At 42.8% G+C, this 21,934-nt stretch overlaps 1 protein-coding gene across 1 annotated transcript in view; it reads right to left on the reverse strand.

Moving 5' to 3' along the window:
* LOC109892999 (ubiquitin domain-containing protein 2) overlaps positions 1-21,934 on the reverse strand; it is a 70,439-nt gene that overhangs the window by 31,517 nt on the left and 16,988 nt on the right. Inside the window, exon 2 of the mRNA XM_020485960.2 lies at positions 1,966-2,202. Within this exon, the coding sequence (XP_020341549.1) occupies positions 1,966-2,202 (237 nt within the window). The remainder of the gene's footprint in view (positions 1-1,965; positions 2,203-21,934) is intronic.

Below are 21,934 nucleotides of genomic sequence, written 5' to 3' on the forward strand. Positions count from 1 at the left end.
ATTTGATTTACCACAGGTGGAGTCCAATCAAGTTGTAGAAACATCACAAGGATGATCAATGGAAACAGGATGGACCTGAGCTCATTTTCAATTCACATAGCAAAGGGTCTGAATACTTACAGTGCCAGTCAAAAGTTGACACACCTACTCATTCCAGGGTTTTTCTTTATTTTTTACAATTTTCTACATTGTAAAATAATAGTGAAATACATCAAAACTATGAAATAACACATATGGGATCATGTACAGTAGTAACCAAATGTGTTAAACAAATCAAACCATATTTTATATTTGGGATTCTTCAAAGAAGCCACCCTTGGCCTTGACAGCTTTGCACACTCTTGGCATTTGCTCAATCAACTTCAACTGGAATGCTTTTCCAATAGTCTTGAAGGAGTTCCCACATATGCTGTTCCCACAAACGGACAATAAAAATAAAAAACTTTATTCTTGAGATACAGGCACTCTTTCTCACTCTCCTTCTCTTTCTCTCTGGGCTCTGTGTTGGTGCATGGACTTTTAAAGGTGAGCTCACCCTGTCTGCCACTGTACAGATCAAACCACTCTCCCCTGCTGTCTCTATGGCTCAGATTCAAACCACTCCCAGAGCAGCGCCAAGGCAGGCACCACACAAACCTTTTAGCAGTGTTTTTGGTGAGAGACCAAAAACACCAGATGAGTGGAGGGTGGGGAACCTGACTTCAAAGCAGAAGTCAAAAGAGAAGAAGGAGAGCAGAGGGCAGGCTAGTATGGACAAACACAGGGCTGACCTTAACCTTGATGGCTCATTCCATCTATTCTACAGTATCTCAGCCAGCCGGCCGGCCTCTGGCTCTTTGCGGCAGTGTAACTTCAGAGCAGGACAGTTGGACTATCTTCATAGAGCTAATTGGTTCTGTTCAACAGCCGGCCTCACAATCAGCAAGGCTGCAGGAGGACCTGTCTGTCTGTCTGTCTGTCTGTCTGAGAGAGAGGAGCCGTCCGTCCGTCCGTCCGTCCGTCCGTCCGTCCGTCCGTGTGTGTGTGTGTGTGTCTGGGAGGAGGGATTAAAGAGATTATGTAATATTCCTCTCCACAGACCACGGACTGACAGCTTCAGCTGGTAGGGAAGTATATGGAAGCGGGGGCCTGCTGCATCGCATGCAGAGAAATTGGATGACAGAACTGACTGAAGCAAAACAGAGACGGAGACAACGTAATGGTGTGACGAGATAAGAGAAAGGAAGGCCTCAAAAAGACTCAGGAAAGCCAACCGACATACCACCCAGCCAGCTTTCCTCTGAAGTTAAACAGGATTGGGTCTGTGAAGACACAGTAAGGTTGGAGAACCAGTAGGGGACACTCTTTCCTCTGCTCTAAGGAGAGTCCAATGCCCCAGGGTAGTGACAGGGACCCTGCCCTGCAGAGTCCTTAGGATGAGATGTTAAACCGAGGTCCTGTGGTCACAAAAGATCCCACGGCATTTCTCTCTCCAAAATGGACACCACAAATCAGCCAGGTGTGTTAAGCCGTCAGCATGCTTCAGCTAGCCGAACAAGTGTGCTTACGTATTCCCTGAAAGGACCTTCACTTGAAAAACGAGAGAAAAAAGGAGCAATAGTACCGTTTGTCCATTTTAGGAAGCCGTAGCCAATATACACTTCCTCAAAATAGTCCGAAAAGTATGACACGGATGGTGTGCAGAAAAAGAGGGGTGTGTGTGTGTGTTGAATCATTGTGACAGACGTAGAACAGATAGAGGGCGAGAGCTGATAGATGTGTCATGTCTGCTGTAGAGAGATGGTGTGTGTGTTTCATAACGTGAGGCAGTGTTATGCTATAACAGTGAGGGGACAGTTGAAAGAGGGCAGGGGTCTATGGAATGTGTGACGTATCGTGTGGCAGTGTTATGTTACAGGCTAACAAAGAGAGGGGGAAGATAGACAGAGCTGATAAAGGAGTAGATATGTTGTGTGTGTGTCGTACCGTGTGGCAATGTTATGCTGGCCCCGTCGATGATGGCCTGGGCCAGTTCATGGTCGTTGCTCTCGAAGGCCTGGGCGGCGGCCCTGAGCGCGTCCCAGATCTCCTTGCGGCCCTCGAAGGCGGGCGCAGTGTCCCAGAACTCATCCCGCTTACTGCGCAGCTGGCCGTCCGTCATTGGATAGTCACTCTTCCATTTGGGCTTCTCTCTCTTCAAGGCCTGGTTACGCCCAAGAGCCACTGAGAAAGAAAGAGTTCTAAATTTGTTTGTGTATTAATTTCTTATGTACAGTTGAAGTCGGAAGTTTACCTACACCTTAGCCAAATACATTTAAACTCAGTTTTTCACCATTTCTGACATTTAATCCTAGTAAAAATTCCCTGTCTTAGGTCAGTTAGGATCACCACTTTATTTTAATGTGAAATTATTTATTTCAACCATTCTTTCATCACATTCCCAGTGGGTCAGAAGTTTACATGCTATGAAATACTAATTGAGTGTATTGCCTTTAAATTGTTTAACTTGGGTCAAATGTTTCAGGTAGCCTTCCACAAGCATCCCACAATAACTTAGGTACATTTTGGCCCATTCCTCCTGACAGAGCTGGTGTAACTGAGTCAGGTTTGTAGGCCTCTTTGCTTGCACACACTTTTTCAGTTCTGCCCAGAAATGTTTCTATAGGATTGAGGTCAGGGCTTTGTGATGGCCACTCCAATACCTTGACTTTGTTGTCCTTAAGCCATTTTGCCGCAACCTTGGAAGTATGCTTGGGGTCATTGTCCATTTGGAAGACCCATTTGTGACCAAGCCTGAACTTTGACTGATGTATTTAGATGTTGCTTCAATATATCCACATAATTGTCCTGCCTCATGATGCCATCTTTGTGAAGTGCACCAGTCCCTCCGGCAGCAAAGCACCCCCACAACATGATGCTGCCACCCCGTTGCTTCACGGTTGGGATGGTGTTCTTCGGCTTGCAAGCCCCTTTTTCCCTCCAAACATAACAATTGTAATTATGGCCAAACTGTTCTATTTTTGTTTCATCAGACCAGAGGACATTTCTCCAAAAAGTATGATCTTTGTCCCCATGTGCAGTTGCAAACCGTAGTCTGGCTTTTTTATGGCTGTTTTGGAGCAGTGGTTTCTTCCTCTTCCTTGCTGAGTGGCCTTTCAGGTTATGTTGATATAGGACTCGTTTTAATGTGGATATAGATACTTGTACCCGTTTCCTCCAGCATCTTCACAAGGTCTTTTGCTGCTGCTCTGGGATTGATTTGCACTTTCCGCATCAAAATACGTTCATCTCTAAGAGAAAGAACTCCTTCCTGAGTGGTATGACAGCTGTGTGGACCCATGGTGTTTAGACTTGCGTACGATTGTTTGTACAGATGAACGTGGTACCTTCAGGCGTTTGGAAATTGCTCCCAAGGATGAACCAGACTTGTCTATAATTGTTTTCTGAGGTCTTGGCTGATTTCTTTTGATTTTCCCATGATGACAAGCAAAGAGGCAAAATACCTTCACAGGTACATCTCCAATTGACTCCAATAATGTCAATTAGCCTATCAGAAGCTTCTAAAGCAATGATATCATTTTCTGGAATTTTCCAAGCTGTTTAAAGGCTCAGTCAACTTGGTGTATGTAAACTTCTGACCCAATGGAGTTGTGATACAATGAATTATAAAAGGAAAATGTCTGTAAACAATTGTTGGGAAAATGTATTGTGTCCTAACCGACTTGCCAAAACTATAGTTTGTTAACAAAACATTTGTGGAGTGGATGAAAAACAAGTTTTAATGACTCCAACCTAAGTGTATGTAAACTTCCAACTTCATCTGTACTTTAATTCTAACCATGTGATATATGACTATACATACACTGATATGAAATGAGATCATTAACTATTGTTATATCCTGGGCTTGTAGTTCTCGACCTTAAGACCTACGACCACAATTCCAGTTTCTTAACACCAAAGGTTAAGACATAATAACACTTCCAGAAACATGGTGTCATACACTGAACAAAAATGTAAACGCAACATGTAAAGTGTTGGTCCCATGTTTCATGAGATAAAATAAAAGATCCCATATGGAACATATGCACAAAAAGCTTATTTCTCTCAAATGTTTTTGCACAAATTTGTTCACATCCCTGTTAGTATTTCTCCATCCACCTGACAGTTGTGGTATATCAAGAAGTTGATTTAACAGCATGATCATTACACAGGTGCACCTTGTGCCGAGGACAATTAAAGGCCACTCTAAAATGTGCAGTTTTGTCACAACACAATGCCACAGATCTCAAGTTGAGGGAGCGTGCAATTGGCATGCTGACTGCAATAAAGTCTACCAGCGCCGTTGCCAGTGAATTTAATGTTAATCTCTCTACCATAAGCCGCCTCCAACGTCATTTTAGAGAATTTGGCTGTACGTCCAACTGGCCTCACAATCGCAGACCACGTGTATGGCGTCACGTCAGAGTGCCCCATGGTGGTGCTGGGGTTATGGTATGGGCAGGCATAAACTACAGACAACGAGCACAACTGCTCAGCTCTTCAGACCAGTGTTGTGGACTAAGCAATATCAGACTTGGACCCCTCCTCCGTTAGGGCATCCACTGTCGGACCACCGACACTATTGTCTGACCACTGCCAGTCTTTTTGAAAAGACTTCTCCACCCAAAGACCACACTAACAGAGCCCCGTACACGGATTCACGTAAATAAAACATACATATGGGCCCCTGACAGTCCAACACACTTAAAAACACAGCATTGCGCTGCCTAGAAATTACAACCTGTATCAATGATTTCCATTCAACTATATTTCAGCCCAAACCTCAAACATAACTTTGGCTGTAAATAAATGTAATTAGATTATCATAAAGCAGACACAAAACCGCATTTAAGCAACATTAAAAACAAATATTTAAAAAAAACTGTTCTAATTGGAAACCTCAAAAAATAAAAAATATTTGATGCTGAATGTAATCTCATAAAGGGAAAAAAAAAACAGACCTTGATCAAATAGAATACGTCACCAACCACAGGATAGAGACGGATTCAGAGTATTCTGAGAACTCTGAAAGAGATTGAAGACCCCATTGATGGAAACCAGTTCTGAATGAAATGGTCTAAATGGAAAACAGAGGAATGACCTAGCCATTCAAAATTGCAACATTTGGAAGATTAATTTTTGAAAGTCTCTATGGAATAATACCATCAGACGACCCCAAAAATATGCCAGAAAAATCTCAGCTCCCTTGAACACACAATTTCAAAAAATCAAGAACCCAAATTGAACACCAAATTACACAGGCTGAACTGTCAAAGAAAATACAAAGCCTGGAAAGGCATGTGGTCCTGACAACATCAGGAATGGAATGCTTCAACACAGTACTACTGAGCTGCAGGATGCCTTATTAAAACTATTCAACCTGGTTTTGGAGAGTGGCTGCTTCCCTGATATTTGGAACCAGGGGCTCGTAACCCACATGTATATATAAAAAAAAGGTGAGAAACTAGACCCTAATAACTATAGGATACTATGTGTCACTAGTAACATGGGGAAACTGTTCTGCTGTATTCTCAATAACCAAATACAGACCTTCCTTACACAACAATGCTCTCAGCAAAAAAATGATAGGCTTTCTACCCAAACACAGAACAGACCACACACACACACACAAAGCATGTTCATCAGGAAAGAAGAAAATAATTTGCATGTTTTGTTGATTTTAAGAATGCTTTTGATTCCATATGGCATTCTGGATTATACTACAAAACCCTCCAAAAAGGGGAAAGTATACAACATCAAAATCTATTTACTCAAACACATGTAGTATTGAACAAACACATGTAGTATTGAACAATAAAATAACTGTCTGACCTTGTTCAACATCTACATCAATGGACTCACCCTCTACGCAGATGACCTCGTCCTACTGTCACCAATAGAGCAATGTCTACAGGAACAACTTAACACTCTTTGGGAATACAGCATCAACTGGGCAATCAACATATCAACTTTCAGGAAACCAAAGTCGTGATTTTTCCAGTAGAAAGGCCAGGATTCAGAGCAGCAGACACTCCTTCAAATGAGGAAATACCATGGTTGAACATGCCCAACTACCTTGGACCAAAAATCTGTGCCTCTGGTGGATTTGGTCTGGCAGTGAATGCACTAAAAGAAACAGCCCGCAAAGCATTGTACTCCATAAAAAAAAAATCTATTCTCAATAATCCTATCCAATTTTGGTGCAAAATATTCAAGTGTAATTTTAACTTTTGCACTATAATGGAAGCGAGGTTTGGGGTTCAACCGCTAATTACAATTATAAGCATTGGGAGAAAAACCCAAAAGAAAATCTACATACAGACATCTGCAGAATAATCTTAAATATCAAAAAGAAAATAACAGATAATGCATGCAGAGCGGAATTCGCAAGATTCCCTTTATAAAATTGTAAATATAAAGAAAAGGACTAACATTTTGGCACCATTTGAAATGAAGCCCCAAAACATCCGTACAATTCAAAGCACTAGAAACCCAAGACCTGAACCCTGAAAAGAGTCCCCTATGTCAGCTGTTAAAAACACTAAACAAACCTATTTTTCATACACAGGGAAATCAAATCACATTGTTACAGAAATAAAAACCAATTTGACAAATTGGGGAAATGACACAAAAACACAGAATAAACTCAATTGCTATTTGGCCTTCAAAAACCCCTACCCCGGCCAACAGCTCTGCACCCTCCGCAGCAACTCGAATCCCACCGTACCTTCTCCGCTTTGCAATCTGGTTTCCGAGCTGGTCATGGGTGCACGTCAGCCACGCTCAAGGTCCTAAATGATATCATAACCACCATCGATAAAAGACAGTACTGTGCAGCTGTCTACATCGACCTGGCCAAGGATTTCGACTCTGTCAATCACCACATTCTTAAATCGGCAGACAGGCCTTGGTTTCTCAAATGACTGCCTCGCCTGGTTCACCAACTACTTCTCAGATAGAGTTCAGTGTGTCAAATCGGAGGGCCTGTTGTCAGGACCTCTGGCAGTCTCTATGGGGGGAGCCACATGGTTCAATTCTCGGGCCGACTCTCTTCTCTGTATACATCAATGATGTTGCTGTTGCTGCTGGTGATAATCTGATCCACCTCTACGCAGACGACACCATTCTGTATACTTCTGGCCCTTCTTTGGACACTGTGTTAACTAACCTCCAAACGAGTTTCAATACCATACAACACTCCTTCTCTGGCCTCCAACTGCTCTTAAATACTAGTAAAACTAAATGCATGCTCTTCGACCGATCGCTGCCCACAGAATATGTGGACAACTACAAATACCTAGGTGTCTGGTTAGACTGTAAACTCTCCTTCCAGACTCACATTAAGCATCTCCAATCCAAAATTAAATCTAGAATCGACTTCCTATTTCGCAACAAAGCCTCCTTCACTAATGCTGCTAAACATACTTGAGGTCGACCTATTAATCGAAATGGCCGATTAATTAGGACAGATTTCAAGTTTTCATAACAATCGGAAATCAGTATTTTTGGGCGCCGATATCCGATTATTATTATTATACCTTCATTTAACTAGGCAAGTCAGTTAAGAAAACATTCTTATTTTCAATGACGGCCTAGGAACGGTGGGTTAACTGCCTGTTCAGGGGCAGAACGACAGATTTTCACCTTGTCAGCTCAGGGGTTTCAATCTTGCAACCGTACAGTTAACTAGTCCAACGCTCTAACCCTTGCACTCCACGAGTAGCCTACCTGTTACGCGAATGCAGTAGAAGCCAAGCTAAATTGCTAGCTAGCATTAAACTTCTCTTATAAAAAACAATCAATCATAATCACTAGTTATAACTACTAATCCAGCTGAGCAGGCAATATTAACCAGGTGAAATTGTGTCATTTCTCTTGCGCTCATTGCATGCAGAGTCAGGGTATATGCAACAGTTTGGGCTGGCTGGCTCATTGCGAACTAATTTGCCAGAATTTTACGTAATTATGACATAACATTGAAGGTTGTGTAATGTAACAAGAATATTTAGATTTAGGAATGCCACCCGTTAGATAAAATACCAAACGGTTCCATATTTCACTGAAATACAGTGGGGCAAAAAAGTATTTAGTCAGCCACCAATTGTGCAAGTTCTCCCACTTAAAAAGAGGAGGCCTGTTTTTTTAATTTTCATCATAGGTACACTTCAACTATGACAGACAAAATGAGAAAAGAAAATCCAGAAAATCACATTGTAGGATTTTTTATGAATTTATTTGCAAATTATGGTGGAAAATAAGTATTTGGTCAATAACAAAAGTTTCTCAATACTTTGTTATATACCCTTTGTTGGCAATGACAGAGGTCAAATGTTTTCTGTAAGTCTTCACAAGGTTTTCACACACTGTTGCTGGTATGTTGGTCCATTCCTCCATGCAGATCTCCTCTAGAGCAGTGATGTTTTGGGGCTGTTGCTGGGCAACACGGACTTTCAACTCCCTCCAAATATTTTCTATGGGGTTGAGATCTGGAGACTGGCTGGGCCACTCCAGGACCTTGAAATGCTTCTTACGAAGCCACTCCTTCGTTGCCCGGGCGGTGAGTTTGGGATCATTGTCATGCTGAAAGACCCAGCCACATTTCATCTTCAATGCCCTTGCTGATGGAAGGAGGTTTTCACTCAAAATCTCACGATACATGGCCCCATTCATTCTTTCCTTTACACGGATCAGTCGTCCTGGTCACTTTGCAGAAAAACAGCCCCAACGCATGATGTTTCCACCCCCATGCTTCACAGTAGGTATGGTGTTCTTTGGCTGCAACTTAGCATTCTTTGTCCTCCAAACACGACGAGTTGAGTTTTTACAAAAAAAAATACATTTTGGTTTCATCTGACCATATGACATTCTTCCAATCTTCTTCTGGATCATCCATATGCTCTCTAGCAAACTTCAGACGGGCCTGGACATGTACTGGCTTAAGCAGGGGGACATGTCTGGCACTGCAGGATTTGAGTCCCTGGCGGCGTAGTGTGTTACTGATGGTAGGCTTTGTTACTTTGGTCCCAGCTCTCTGCAGGTCATTCACTAGGTCCCCCCGTGTGGTTCTGGGATTTTCACTCACCGTTCTTGTGATCATTTTGACCCCACGGGGTGAGATCTTGCGTGGAGCCCCAGATCGAGGGAGATTATCAGTGGTCTTGTATGTCTTCCATTTCCTAATAATTGCTCCCATAGTTGATTTCTTCAAACCAAGCTGCTTACCTATTGCAGATGCAGTCTTCCCAGCCTGGTGCAGGTCTACAATTTTGTTTCTGGTGTCCTTTGACAGCTCTTTGGTCTTGGCCATAGTGGAGTTTGGAGTGTGATTGAGGTTGTGGACAGGTGTCTTTTATACTGATAACAAGTTCAAACAGGTGCCATTAATACAGGTAACAAGTGGAGGACAGAGGAGCCTCTTAAAGAAGAAGTTACAGGTCTGTGAGAGCCAGAAATCTTGCTTGTTTATAGGTGACCAAATACTTATTTTCCACCATAATTTGCAAATAAATTCATTAAAAATCCTACAATGTGATTTTCTGGATTTCTTTCCCCTCATTTTGTCTGTCATAGTTGAAGTGTACCTATGATGGAAATTACAGGCCTCTCTCATCTTTTTAAGTGGGAGAACTTGCACAATTGGTGGCTGACTAAATACTTTTTTGCCCGACTGTATATGATTGCCATAGCCTGAGGGACATCCCTTGACCATTAATTCACTGAAGTATTGACATTTTATATAACTTACAAGTAATACATAGTGTAACCATCATCCATGTACAGTTTATTTATTTGTTAGCCATTCTTTTTTTTAAATCTTATTTTTTACTTCATTGAATGTGTCAATAGAAGACTACACAGTACAACAGCAGTAGTGTTGTACCTGTATACATGATTATATATGTACTATTATTACTACTACTGAAAGGAACTGTATTTCATTAACTTCATTGCATTGTACTGTATTTACTGAAATGCTGTACCACTATACTGCTTTGGCAATAAAGCAATATGAATTTTAACACTTGAATTTGAGAAAGGGAGAGAAAGAAAAAAAAAGAGAAAAAGAAAAGAGAGCGAGAGAAATCGAGAAAGACAAATGGTAGTAACAAGAAAATTGTAGTAACAATTGGACATCATAACATTCTGGAAACATTCAGTATAGCAATTGGAGCCTATTTACAACTTTGCCTGTTCTACAATTTTGCTTTAATTCCACTGAGGTCAGCTAAAGCACGATTTAATGATTTATAAAAACGACTATTTATATCCATAATAACTTTACAATCATGTTGCTGAAGTAGGCATCTGGTGCACATAAAGTGAGTGGGCTACTGTGTTGCACAACTCCTGCCTGGCTGTTTGCATTCATGTAAAGCTGTGTGAGAGAGAACAAAGAGGGTAGAGACAGACAGAGACACTCCCTCCCTCCCTCCTGTTTTGGAGACTGACTGAACTTAAATAATTCCATCCCTCCCCTCCCCCTCAGTCTGCTCTGCCTGTTTGTCTGAAGTTAGAGCTGGGAGACGCTCACACACGCGCGCTCACCTGCCAGTGTGTCAACAGTCAGAGCCCACAGCTCAGCCCCTGCAACATGTTCATGCATGGAGGCACACTGTAAACACAGAGCTCCATCCCAACAGTCATGATCACCCTTAAGCACTGTGCTATCAGCAGACCCACACACTGGCTGAGCCTGAGCCTGAGCCCTCGTCAAACATGGAACCCGTGAGAGCCCTGGGGGTGAATAAGGTGGCAGGTAGCCTACCGGTTAGAGACCAGCCAGAAACCGGAGGGTTGCCAGTTCAATCTTGGGTCTGACCGGAAAAATATGACGGGAAGTGAGCTGGCAACCGGAGGGTTGTGGTAGCCCCCTGCTCCAACCTCTCCTACCTGTATGTGTACTGTATGTGTGTCTTTTAGAGGGGTTGGGATAAAGCAGAAGCAACATTTTGGTTGGACCTTGTGTACAACTGACAAATAAATTGAACTTCATCTTAAAAACGGCTGGTTTAAGGCCTGTTCCACGGACAGACAGGGTTGCCATCCAAGCCAAGATCTTAGGCAGCCTTACATCGGAAAATAGAGGGAAGGTCGGGAGAGGAAGGTATACTGGGGAAACCATCTGTCTGCTATTATTCAACACCTTGGCTCTGGGACTGACAAACAATATCTAGAGCCCTGCCCTGACACAGAGACAGAGAGAGAGACCTGCTCTCCTTGGGTGCTGCTGCTGCTTCCAGCCACATGTACCAACAGCACATCGTCTCACATAGTCTCCCTCACAGCACAGCAGACATGTGTTCCATAACCGTTGCCATGGGCACCCAGCCACAGACAGAGGCAGGCTGATGTGAATTGTTTAACGGGGACTTAGCTTATGGTATTATCAGAGAGCAGCCTCCATAGGTTTAGGGTCTCAAAAACACACAGCCTCTGAGGTTAGAGCTGGGAGACAGTCGTCTGCACACACACACACACACACACACACACACATTTTGCTGTGCTAATAGGAGAGTTGGTGGGTATCCCTCAGTCTGAACACAGTTTGCAGCATTCCCAGTGAGAGAGTGAGTGACAGAGACACCGGGTCATACATTGTCAGGCCACTCCACATGCTGTGCATCAATAATTCAGCCATGGGCGATGAATCTGTGCACCTTCCTGCCCTTACTCCTAGTTGACACAGAAACAACTAGTCTATACATTGACAGAGAGAGAGACAGGACAGCAACACAATTAGACATATTAGAAATAATTAACAAAAAAAACAGAGCAATCTATAATGCTATTTGGCCCTAAACAGAGAGTACACAGTGGCAGAACACCTGACAAAATTAAGCAAAGCTTTGACTATGTACAGACTGAGCATAGCCTTGCTATTGAGAGGCCACCATAGCCAGACCTGGCAGGCTGTGTGCACGCTGCCCACAAAATTAGGTGGAAACTGAGCTCTTCTCAAAGCGCGCATAGAAGTTATTTAGCTCGTCTGGTAGGCTCGTGTCACTGGGAAGCTCACGGCTGTGCTTCCCTTTGTAGTTTGTAATAGCTTGCAAGCCCTGCCACATCCGACGAGCGTCGGAGTCGGTGTAGTACGATTCTTGTACGTACGGTCAATGTGGGGACAACGTTATCGATGCACTTATTGATGAAGCCAGTGACTGATGTGGTATGCTCCTCAATGCCATCGGGAGAATCCCGGAACATATTCCAGCCTGTGCTAGAAAAACAGTCCTGTAGTTTAGCATCTGCGTCATCTGACCACTTCCGTATTAAGAGAGTAACTGTTACTTCCTGCTTTAGTTTTTGCTTGTAAAGCCGGAATCAGGAGGATAGAGTTATGGTCAGATTTGCCAAATGGAGGGTGAGCTTTGTACACATATCTGTGTGTGGAGTAAAGGTGGTCTTGAGTTTTCTTCCCCTCTGGTTGCACATTTAACATGATGAGGTAAAATGGATTTAAGTCTCCGGCCACTAGGAGCGCCGCCTCTGGATTAGTATTGTCTTGTTTGCTTAAGGCCTTACACAGATGGTTGAGTGTGGTCTTCGTGCCAGCATCGGTTTGTGGTGGTAAATAAAAAATATAGATCAACTCTTGGCAAATAGTGTGGTCTACAGCTTATCATTAGATACTCTACCGCGAGCAAAACCTTGAGACTTCCATAGGGTGGCGCACAATTGGCTCAGCGTCGTCAGGGTTAGGGGGAGTTTGGCAGTCATTGTAAAATACGAATTTGTTCTTAACTGACTTGCCTAGATAAAAAAAAAAAAAAATGTTTTAAAGATTCTGCAACAGCTGTTATTTACAAATAGACCGAGACCCCATGTCTTACCGAGGTGAGTCATCGCTTTCCTGATATCCAGACGCTCTTGTCGGTCGTAAGAGAACGTGGCAGAAACATTATGTACAATATAAGTTACAAATAACGTGGGGAAAAAACACACAATAGCACAATTGGTTAATAGCACATCTCTTCCGGCACCATTTACTTGCAAGTTAAAATTAGGGGTTATGCAGAAAAAATATATAAAAACACAAAGAAATCTCCTGCTGCGTTTGGTAAATGCAGATCTAAAATGCTTCTCATTGTAATTTCTGCTCTGCATCAGACTCATTTTGTGCTTCAGTTGAACTTCTCCACTCAGATGAGAATTCACAAATGGGCATTTATCAGCAGACAGTGCTCAGACTTTTCCTCAGCGTAGCCAACCTACTTTTCTCCTGTAAATTTCAAGATTCACTTTAAGCAAACGATCAGGAAAAGTAGCCGGCGACATTATTTATATGATAAACATTCAAAATACGATGGTCATGCATCGTTTTTGCAAAAATGACTGCTTTTTCATTGTAAACTCATTTACTTGTGTGGCTGCCGGCAAAATAGCGTAGCACTTCTGTCGTCATCTGATGAAAATTAAGCTATTTTCTGCTGGATGTGTTGCGCTAATGCATTTTCTTTATGTGCCTGTTCACCCTATGAAGCAAAAAAATATGTATAAACACTTGGCTTTCAATATAAAATGCAACCCCTGTCAATACACAGATGGACCTGCTCCCGCTTTCACCCAGTGTGCTGCTTACAAACTATGGTAAGCTTCATAATGTGAAAGGTGAAATGAAGAACGTGATCTACTGTATCTCCTAACGTATTGCACAAGTTGACTGCAGGCGTTTACTTAAAATGTAGCTACAAATTTTTTAAATGTATTTAAAAACTTCAAAGATGTAGTATAAAACGGTATTGAAAAACCACCCAGTGGCCATTTCCAAATACCCCGGTACACAGAGATTTCGGAAAGATTTGATAACCCTGATATTTTGTTACGTTACAGCCTTAAAAATCCTCAATCTACATACAATACTCCATAATTTCAAAGCAAAAATAAGTTTACATTTTTGAAAATGTATGAAAAATAAAAATAGCTTATTTACTTAGGTATTCAGACCCTTTGCTATGAGACTCAATTGAGCTCAGCTGCATCCTGTTTCGATTGATCATCCTTGAGACGTTTCTACAACTTGATTTGGAGTCCACCTGTGGTAAATTAAATTGGACATGATTTGGAAAGGCACACACCTGTCTATATAAGGTCCCACAGTTGACAGAGCATGTCAGAGCAAAAACCAAGCCATGGGGGCGAAGGAATTGTGCGTAGAGCGCCAAGACAGGATTGTGTCAAGGCACAGTTCTGGGGAAGGGTACCAAAATGTCTGCAGCATTGAAGGTCCCCTAGAGACCTCCTGATTGGCGCAGTGGTCTAAGGCACTGCACCCCAGTGCTAGCTGTACCACGAGAGATCCTGGTTCGAGTCCAGGCTCTGTTGCTGGCGGAGACCCATGGGGCGGCACACAGCAATCAGGGGAGAAGGGCCTTGGCCAGAGTGGTGACCAAGAACCCGATGGTCTGACAGAGCTCTAGAGTTCCTCTGTAGAGATGGAAGAAACTTCCAGAAGGACAACCATCTCTACTCCACCAAATCAGGCCTTTATGGTAGATTGGCCAGTCGGAAGCCACTGATCAATAAAAAGGAACGTGAAATCCCACTTGGAGTTTGCCAAAAAGGCACCTAAACACTCTCAGACCATGAGAAAGAAGATTTAACTACTTTTTGGATTTTGCCAACCATCACATCTGGAAGAAACCTGGTGTGAAGAATCCCTACTGTGAAGCATGGTGGTGGCAGCATCATGCTGTGGGGACGTTTTTCAATGGCAGGGACTGGGAGAATAGTCAGGGTTGAGGGAAAGATAACCAGAGCAAAGTGCTGAGAGATCCTCGATGAAGTCCTGAGTGCTCTGGAGCAGGTTCTCAGACCGGGGTGAAGATTCACCCTCCAACAGGACAATGGTCCTGAACACAGACAATGCAGAAGTGGCTTTGTGACAAATGTCCTTGAATGATCCAGACAGACCACGGACAAAACATTTCTGGAGAGACCTGAAAATAGCTGTGCAGCGACACTCCCCATCCAACCTGACAGAGCTTGAGAGGATCTGCAGAGAAGAATGGGCGAAACTCCCCAGATGTGGCAAGCTTGTAGAGTCTGTAAATGCTGCCAAAGATGCTTCAACAAAGTACTGAGTGAAGGGTCTGAATACTTATGTAAATGTGATATTTCAGTATATTTTTTTTATAAAATATGCAACATTTCTAAAAACCTGTTTTTGCTTTGTCATTATGAGGTGTTGTGTGTAGATTGATGAGGGGGAAATAAAAATGTAATCCATTTTAGAACAAGGCAGTAATATAACAAAATGTGGAAAAAGCATTTTGAATGCACTGTATGCTATGCGCAGCACTTCGTTCAATTTATCGAATCAGGTAATGTTTTCTTACTCAAACCACGAGTAACACCTGTCAAACTCAGACATTTCTCTCAAAAACACAGATGTCGAATCACACGGGACAAGTATTATCAGAAGACCTTGGAGTAAGCCAAAAAAAACAGTAGGTTATTCTGGCTGGAATTGTTAATCTCCTGCCATGTAAACATGACTGACATGGCAGATTTGGACGGGACTAAAATTACAGATGTGTTGTTTTGTGCTCGTTCACATAATTACATTACCCAAACTCCCCCAGTAAAACAGATGCCATCCGAATAGGGCTCGTGATTTTATACTTAACAAAGATTGAAAAAAAATTGAAGTTCTCACCAACAGGGTTGAGGGGCATGTATTTTTAAAATGTCTAAATAATACATCTCCAGAAATGACTGTCAAAGCAACAAAATAACTAGGGCTTCACAATGATGGTGAAAAGCACTTAAGAAAGTCTTCATTCATATAAAAAAAAATCTGTGTTTATTTTCAGAAAACTTAACATGTGTAAATATTGGCATGAACATAACAAGATTCAACAACAGACATACACTGAACAATTTCCACAGACATGTGACTAACAGACATGGAATAATGTGTCCCTGAACAAAGGTCAAAATCAGAAGTAACAGTCAGTATCTGGTGTGGCCACCAGCTGCATTAACTTCTTGGATATAGGGGGCGCTCTTAATTTATGGATTTAAAAAAACGTGCCCGTTTTAAGCGCAATATTTTGTCACGAAAAGATGCTCGACTATGCATATAATTGACAGCTTTGGAAAGAAAACACTGACGTTTCCAAAACTGCAAAGATATTATCTGTGAGTGCCACAGAACTCATGCTACAGGCGAAACCAAGATGAAACTACAAACAGGAAATGAGCAGAATTTGAGGCTCTGTTTTCTATTGTCTCCTTATATGGCTGTGAATTCGCCAGGAATGAGCCTGCCCTTTCTGTCGTTTCTCCAAGGTGTCTGCAGCATTGTGACGTATTTGTAGGCATATCATTGGAAGATTGGCCATAAGAGACTACATTTACCAGGTGTCCGCCCGGTGTCCTTTGTCTAAATTGGTGCGTAATCTACAAGCTGCACGCAGTCATCCAGTGATTGAGAGGAGAGAGGAGGATTCCACGAACGATATATCATGAAGAGATATGTGAAAAACACCTTGAGGATTGATTCTAAACAACGTTTACCATGTTTCAGTCGATATTATGGAGTTAATTTGGAAAAAAGTTTGGCGTTTTGATGACTGAATTTCCATTTTTTTTTGGTAGCCAAACGTGACGCACCAAACAGAGCGATTTCTCCTAAACAAATAATCTTTCAGGAAAAACTGAGCATTTGCTATCTGAGTCTCCTCATTGAAAAAATCCGAAGTTCTTCAAAGGTAAATGATTTATTTGAATGCTTTTCTGGTTTTTGTGAAAATGTTGCCTGCTGATGCTAATGCTAGCTACGCTAGCTGTTACACAAATGCTTGTTTTGCTATGGTTGAGAAGCATATTTTGAAAATCTGAGATGACAGTGTTGTTAACAAAAGGCTAAGCTTGAGAGCTAGCATATTAATTTCATTTCATTTGCGATTTTCATGAATAGTTAACGTTGCGTTATGGTAATGAGCTTGAGGCTGTATTCACGATCCCGGATCCGGGATGGCTAGAATCAAGTCCAACCTCATGGACTGCACCAGATTTGCCAGTTCTTGCTGTGAGATGTTACCCCACTCTTCCACCAAGGCACCTGTAAGTTCCCAGACATTCTTGGGGAGGGAATTACCCTAGCACTCGCCCTCTGATCCAACAGGTCCCAGACGTGCTCAATGGGATTGAGATCCAGGCTCTTCGCTGGCCATGGTAGAACACTGACATTCATGTCTTGCAGGAATGAGCAGTATGGCTGGTATGGCACGCACAGAATGAGCTGTATGGCTGGTGGCATTGTCATGCTGGAGGGTCATGTCAGGATGAGCCTGCAGGAAGGGTACGATCAACTGTCCGTCATGTCTCCCTGTAGCACTGTCTTAGGCATCTCACAGTATGGACATCGCAAATTATTGCCCTGGCCACATCTGCAGTCCTCATGCCTTCTTGCAGCATGCCCAAGGCATGTTCACGCAGATGAGCAGGCTTTTAAAATATTGGTGCACAATTTCTACTTGAAATATAAAAAATGAGGGCCTCCCGAGTGGCGCAGTGGTCTAAGGCACTGCATCGCAATGCTAGAGGCACTACTACAAACCCTGGTTAATTCCTGGGCTGTGCCACAACTGGCCGTGGCCAGGGGTCCCTTAGGACGGCACACTCATTAGCCCAGCATAGTACGGGTTAGGGGAAGGTTTGGCCAGTGGGACTTTACTTTGCTCATCGCGCTCTAGCGACTCCTTGTGGCGGGCTGGGTGGCAGTGGCTGACACAGTGTTTCCTCCGACACATTGGTGCGGCTGGCTTCCGGGTTAAGTTGGCTGGTGTTAATAAGGAGCGCGAGAGGACACGAGGACACATGACTCCACCTTATCCTCTCCCGAGCCCGTTGAGGAGATGCAATGATGAGACAAGATTGAAATTGGGGAGAAAAAACAAAACTATATATATTAAATGGGTGCAAAAGGGACTCATTTCATGAAATGACCCTACTACCACCACCACAGCTACTACTACTATTGATACTAGTAATACTTTCACCACGATCCTAACAACTAATACCACCACCACTACAATAACTACTACCACCATGACTCCTACTACCACTACCTTTTGCTCCAGTTCCTCATTCAATATTAGTTCCTTTGTTGTGTGAGAGAGCCTGCCTGCTGTGTTCCCTGCCTACCGGGGCTTTAAGATGAACAGTAGATAAGTGATTCCTCATTCGAAAGAGAGGCCATGTTTACACTCCAGCTGCAGACACAAAATCCATGCTCTGATTAGCATCACAGGCGTATTTCCTGTTCAGTGACTAATGTACTGGAACTGAAATAAGATGGGCGGGCACATTAATCTAATTTATCAGAGCCACCGTTGCATTTACAAGTGCTGTTAGTAGGGTTGCAAAGGGTAGTGAAACTTTCTGGTAAATTCCATGGGTAGTTAAGCCGGGAATTTGTGGAATTTTGCATGAATTCATCAAAAAAAGTTAGCTTATAACAGTGAACCTTTTTTTGTGGGATACACAAGTCAATTTCAGGTCTTGTAGCATATTTTGGTTAAACTATCCCCAAGTCAATGGAATTGCTACCCTCTGCATGCCCATGTGCATTCTTCCATCACATGTACAGCTGATTCTCAAGATCTTGCACACTAATGAGATGCTATTGAGCCCACACTACTACACTGTCCGAGCCAAGGACCACAGTTGAAGTAAGAAGTTTACATACACCTTAGCCAAATACATTTCAACTCGGTTTTACAATTTTGGCCCATTCCTCCTGACAGAGCTGGTGTAACAGAGTCAGGTTTGTAGGCCTCCTTGCTCGCACACACTTTTTCCGTTCTGCCCACACATTTTCTATAGGGTGGAGGTCACGGCGTTGTGATGGTCACTCCAATACCTTGACTTTGTTGTCCTTAAGCCATTTTGCCACAACCTTGGAAGTATGCTTGGGGTCATTGTCCATTTGGAAGACCCATTTGTGACCAAGCTTTAACTTCTTGACTGATGTCTTGAGATGTTGTTTCAATATATCCACATAATTTCCCTCCCTCATGATGCCATCTATTTTGTGAAGTGCACCAGTCCCTCCTACAGCAAAGCACCCCCGCAACATGATGCTCCCACCCCGTGCTTCACGGTTGGGATGGTGTTCTTCGGCTTGCAAGCCTACCCCCTTTTCCTCCAAAAATATGGTCATTATGCCAAACAGTTCTATTTTTGTTTCATCCAAAAAGTACGATCTTTGTCCCCATGTGCAGTTGCAAACCGTAGTCTGGCTTTTATATGGCGGTTTTGGAGCAGTGGCTTCTTCCTTGCTGAGCGACCATTCAGGTTATGTCAATATAGGACTTGTTTTACTGTGGATATAGGTACTTTGCACCTGTTTCCTCCAGCATCTTCAAAAAGGTCCTTTGCTGTTGTTCTGGGATTGATTTGCACTTTCTGCACCAAAGTACGTTCATCTCTAGGAGACAGAACACGTCTCCTTCCTGAGCGGTATGACAGCTGCATGGTCCCATGGTGTTTATACTTAAATACTATTGTTTGTACAAATGAATGTGGTACCTTCAGGCGTTTGGAAATTTCTCCCAAGGATGTACCAGACTTGGAGGTCTACCATTTTTATCCTGAGGTCTTGGCTGCTTTCATTTGATTTTCCCATGATGTCAAGCAAAGAGGCATTGAGTTTGAAGGTAGGCCTTCAAATACTTCCATTGGTACACTTCCAATTGACTCAAATGATGTCAATTAGCCTATCAAAAGCTTCTAAAGCCATAATATTTTCTGGAATTTTCCAAGCTGTTTAAAGGCACAGTCAACATAGTGTATGTAAACTTCTGACCCAACGGAATTGTGATGCAGTGAATTATAAGTTAAATAATCTGTTAACAAGAAATGTGTGGAGTGGTTGAAAAATGAGTTAATGACTCCAACCTAAGCATGGAAACTTGCGACTACAACTATACATGATTTCTGGTTTTGATTACAATATTGGCTGGGGTGAATATATTTTTTACATGACATACATGATTTTTTTGTTAACTAGTAAATAGTATCCTACAGCAAAGTGTGTTTAAATAATTTCTAACTTCTGCTAGTTAGTTTTAGCTTGCTTGAGCCTGCTAACTAAGGAGTGTTTATTCACCCGTTTTCATACGCGTTTCATTTGAAAACATTTATCTTACAAAAGGAGTTGTTTAATATAACTGCTTAACTAATAATCTGTACATGTAATTGTAGTTGGGTTTTTTTTACAACATTTTCCTAATCTTTACAGGAAAATGCCACGGGCAGCATATGATGTGTGGAGACATTTCACTGCATCTAAAAGCTGTGTACATTTGCAAATACTGTGCCAAATCTGTGTGAAGAATGCAACAAAGATGCAGAATCATCTGGCCAAGTGCATAAAGTTCCCTCAGCACTCACAACATCTGACAAAAGTCCCTCTACTTCTATTCGAGGTGAAAATTAGGAATCAGACACCTTATCGATAGCAGCAGCTCATGGTCCTCCTGGAAACAGAAGTTTTGACTCAATGAAGCAATGTAGCCAGAGAAATGATGATGAATGTCTTACTCGAGCTGTGTATGCAACTGGTTCACCTCTGATGCTCATAGGAAATGTGTATTGGAAGAGATTTCGGAATGTTCTTCGCCCAGCATACACCCCTCCAACCAGACATGCTTTATCTACTCATTTGCTGGATGCAGAGTTCAAGTGAAGGTCAAGCAAATTATGAGAAAGCAGACTATTGCAATCATCCCGGATGGGTGGTCAAACGTTCGTGGGCAAGGAATAATTAACTACATCATCTCCACACCTCAACCAGTATTCTACAAGAGCACAGACACGAGGGACACTGGTGACACTGCACTGGTGACAGACAATGCTGCGAACATGAAGGCTGCTTGGTCTTAAGTGGAGGAGTCCTACCCTCACATCACAACCATCGGCTGTGTTGCTCATGCATTGAATTTGCTCCTCAAGGATATCATGGCACTGAAAACAATGGATACACACTACAAGAGAGCCAAATGGTTAGGTATGTGAATGTTCATCAAGTTACAGCAGCAATCTACCTCACCAAGCAAAGTGAGAAGAATAAGAGCACCACATTGAAGTTGCCCAGCAACACCCGTTGGAGTGTTATTATCATGTTTGACAGTCTCCTGGAGGGGAAGGAGTCTCTCCAAGAAATGGCCATATCAGTCTGCTGAGCAGTCTGCCAACAGCCCTATCAAGAGGATCCTCTCCTGGATGATGCATTTTGGGAGAGAGTGGTAAGCAGCCTGAAACCTATAGCAGTAGCCATTGCACGGATTGAGGGAGACAATGCCATCCTGTCTGTTGTTCAGACTCTGCTTGCAAATGTAAAATAAGAAATCCATACAGCCCTGCCCACTTCACTGTTGCTCCATGCCGAGGAAACTGCAGTTCTGAAATACATCAAAAGCGCCAAGATTTCTGCCTGAAGCCCATACACGCCACAGCGTACATTTTGGACCCCAAATATGCTGGCAAGAGCATCCTATCTGGTTCAGAGATCAACAAGGCCTATGGTGTCATCACTACTGTGTCTCACCACCTTGGCCTGGATGAGGGCAAGGTTCTTGGCAGTCTGGTGAAGTACAATTCCAAGCAAGGGCTTTGGGATGGAGATGCAATATGGCAGTCGTGCAAACATATCTCATCAGCCACCTGGTGGAAGGGACTTTGTAGATCTGAGGCTCTTTCCCCCGTTGCCTCAATCCTCCTCCAAATCCCACCAACATCAGCCGCCTCAGAGCGCAACTGGTCCTTGTTTGGAAACAAACACACAAACAGGCTGACCAATACAAGGGTTGAAAAATTGGTGGCCACCCGGGCAAATTTGAGGCTTTTTCAGCCTGACAACGAGCCATCCTGACAACGAGACATCCCAAAATACATCATCCAGGAGGA

The sequence above is a fragment of the Oncorhynchus kisutch genome, linkage group LG6 (assembly GCF_002021735.2).
Source record: "Oncorhynchus kisutch isolate 150728-3 linkage group LG6, Okis_V2, whole genome shotgun sequence".
Taxonomy (NCBI): Eukaryota; Metazoa; Chordata; class Actinopteri; order Salmoniformes; family Salmonidae; genus Oncorhynchus; species Oncorhynchus kisutch.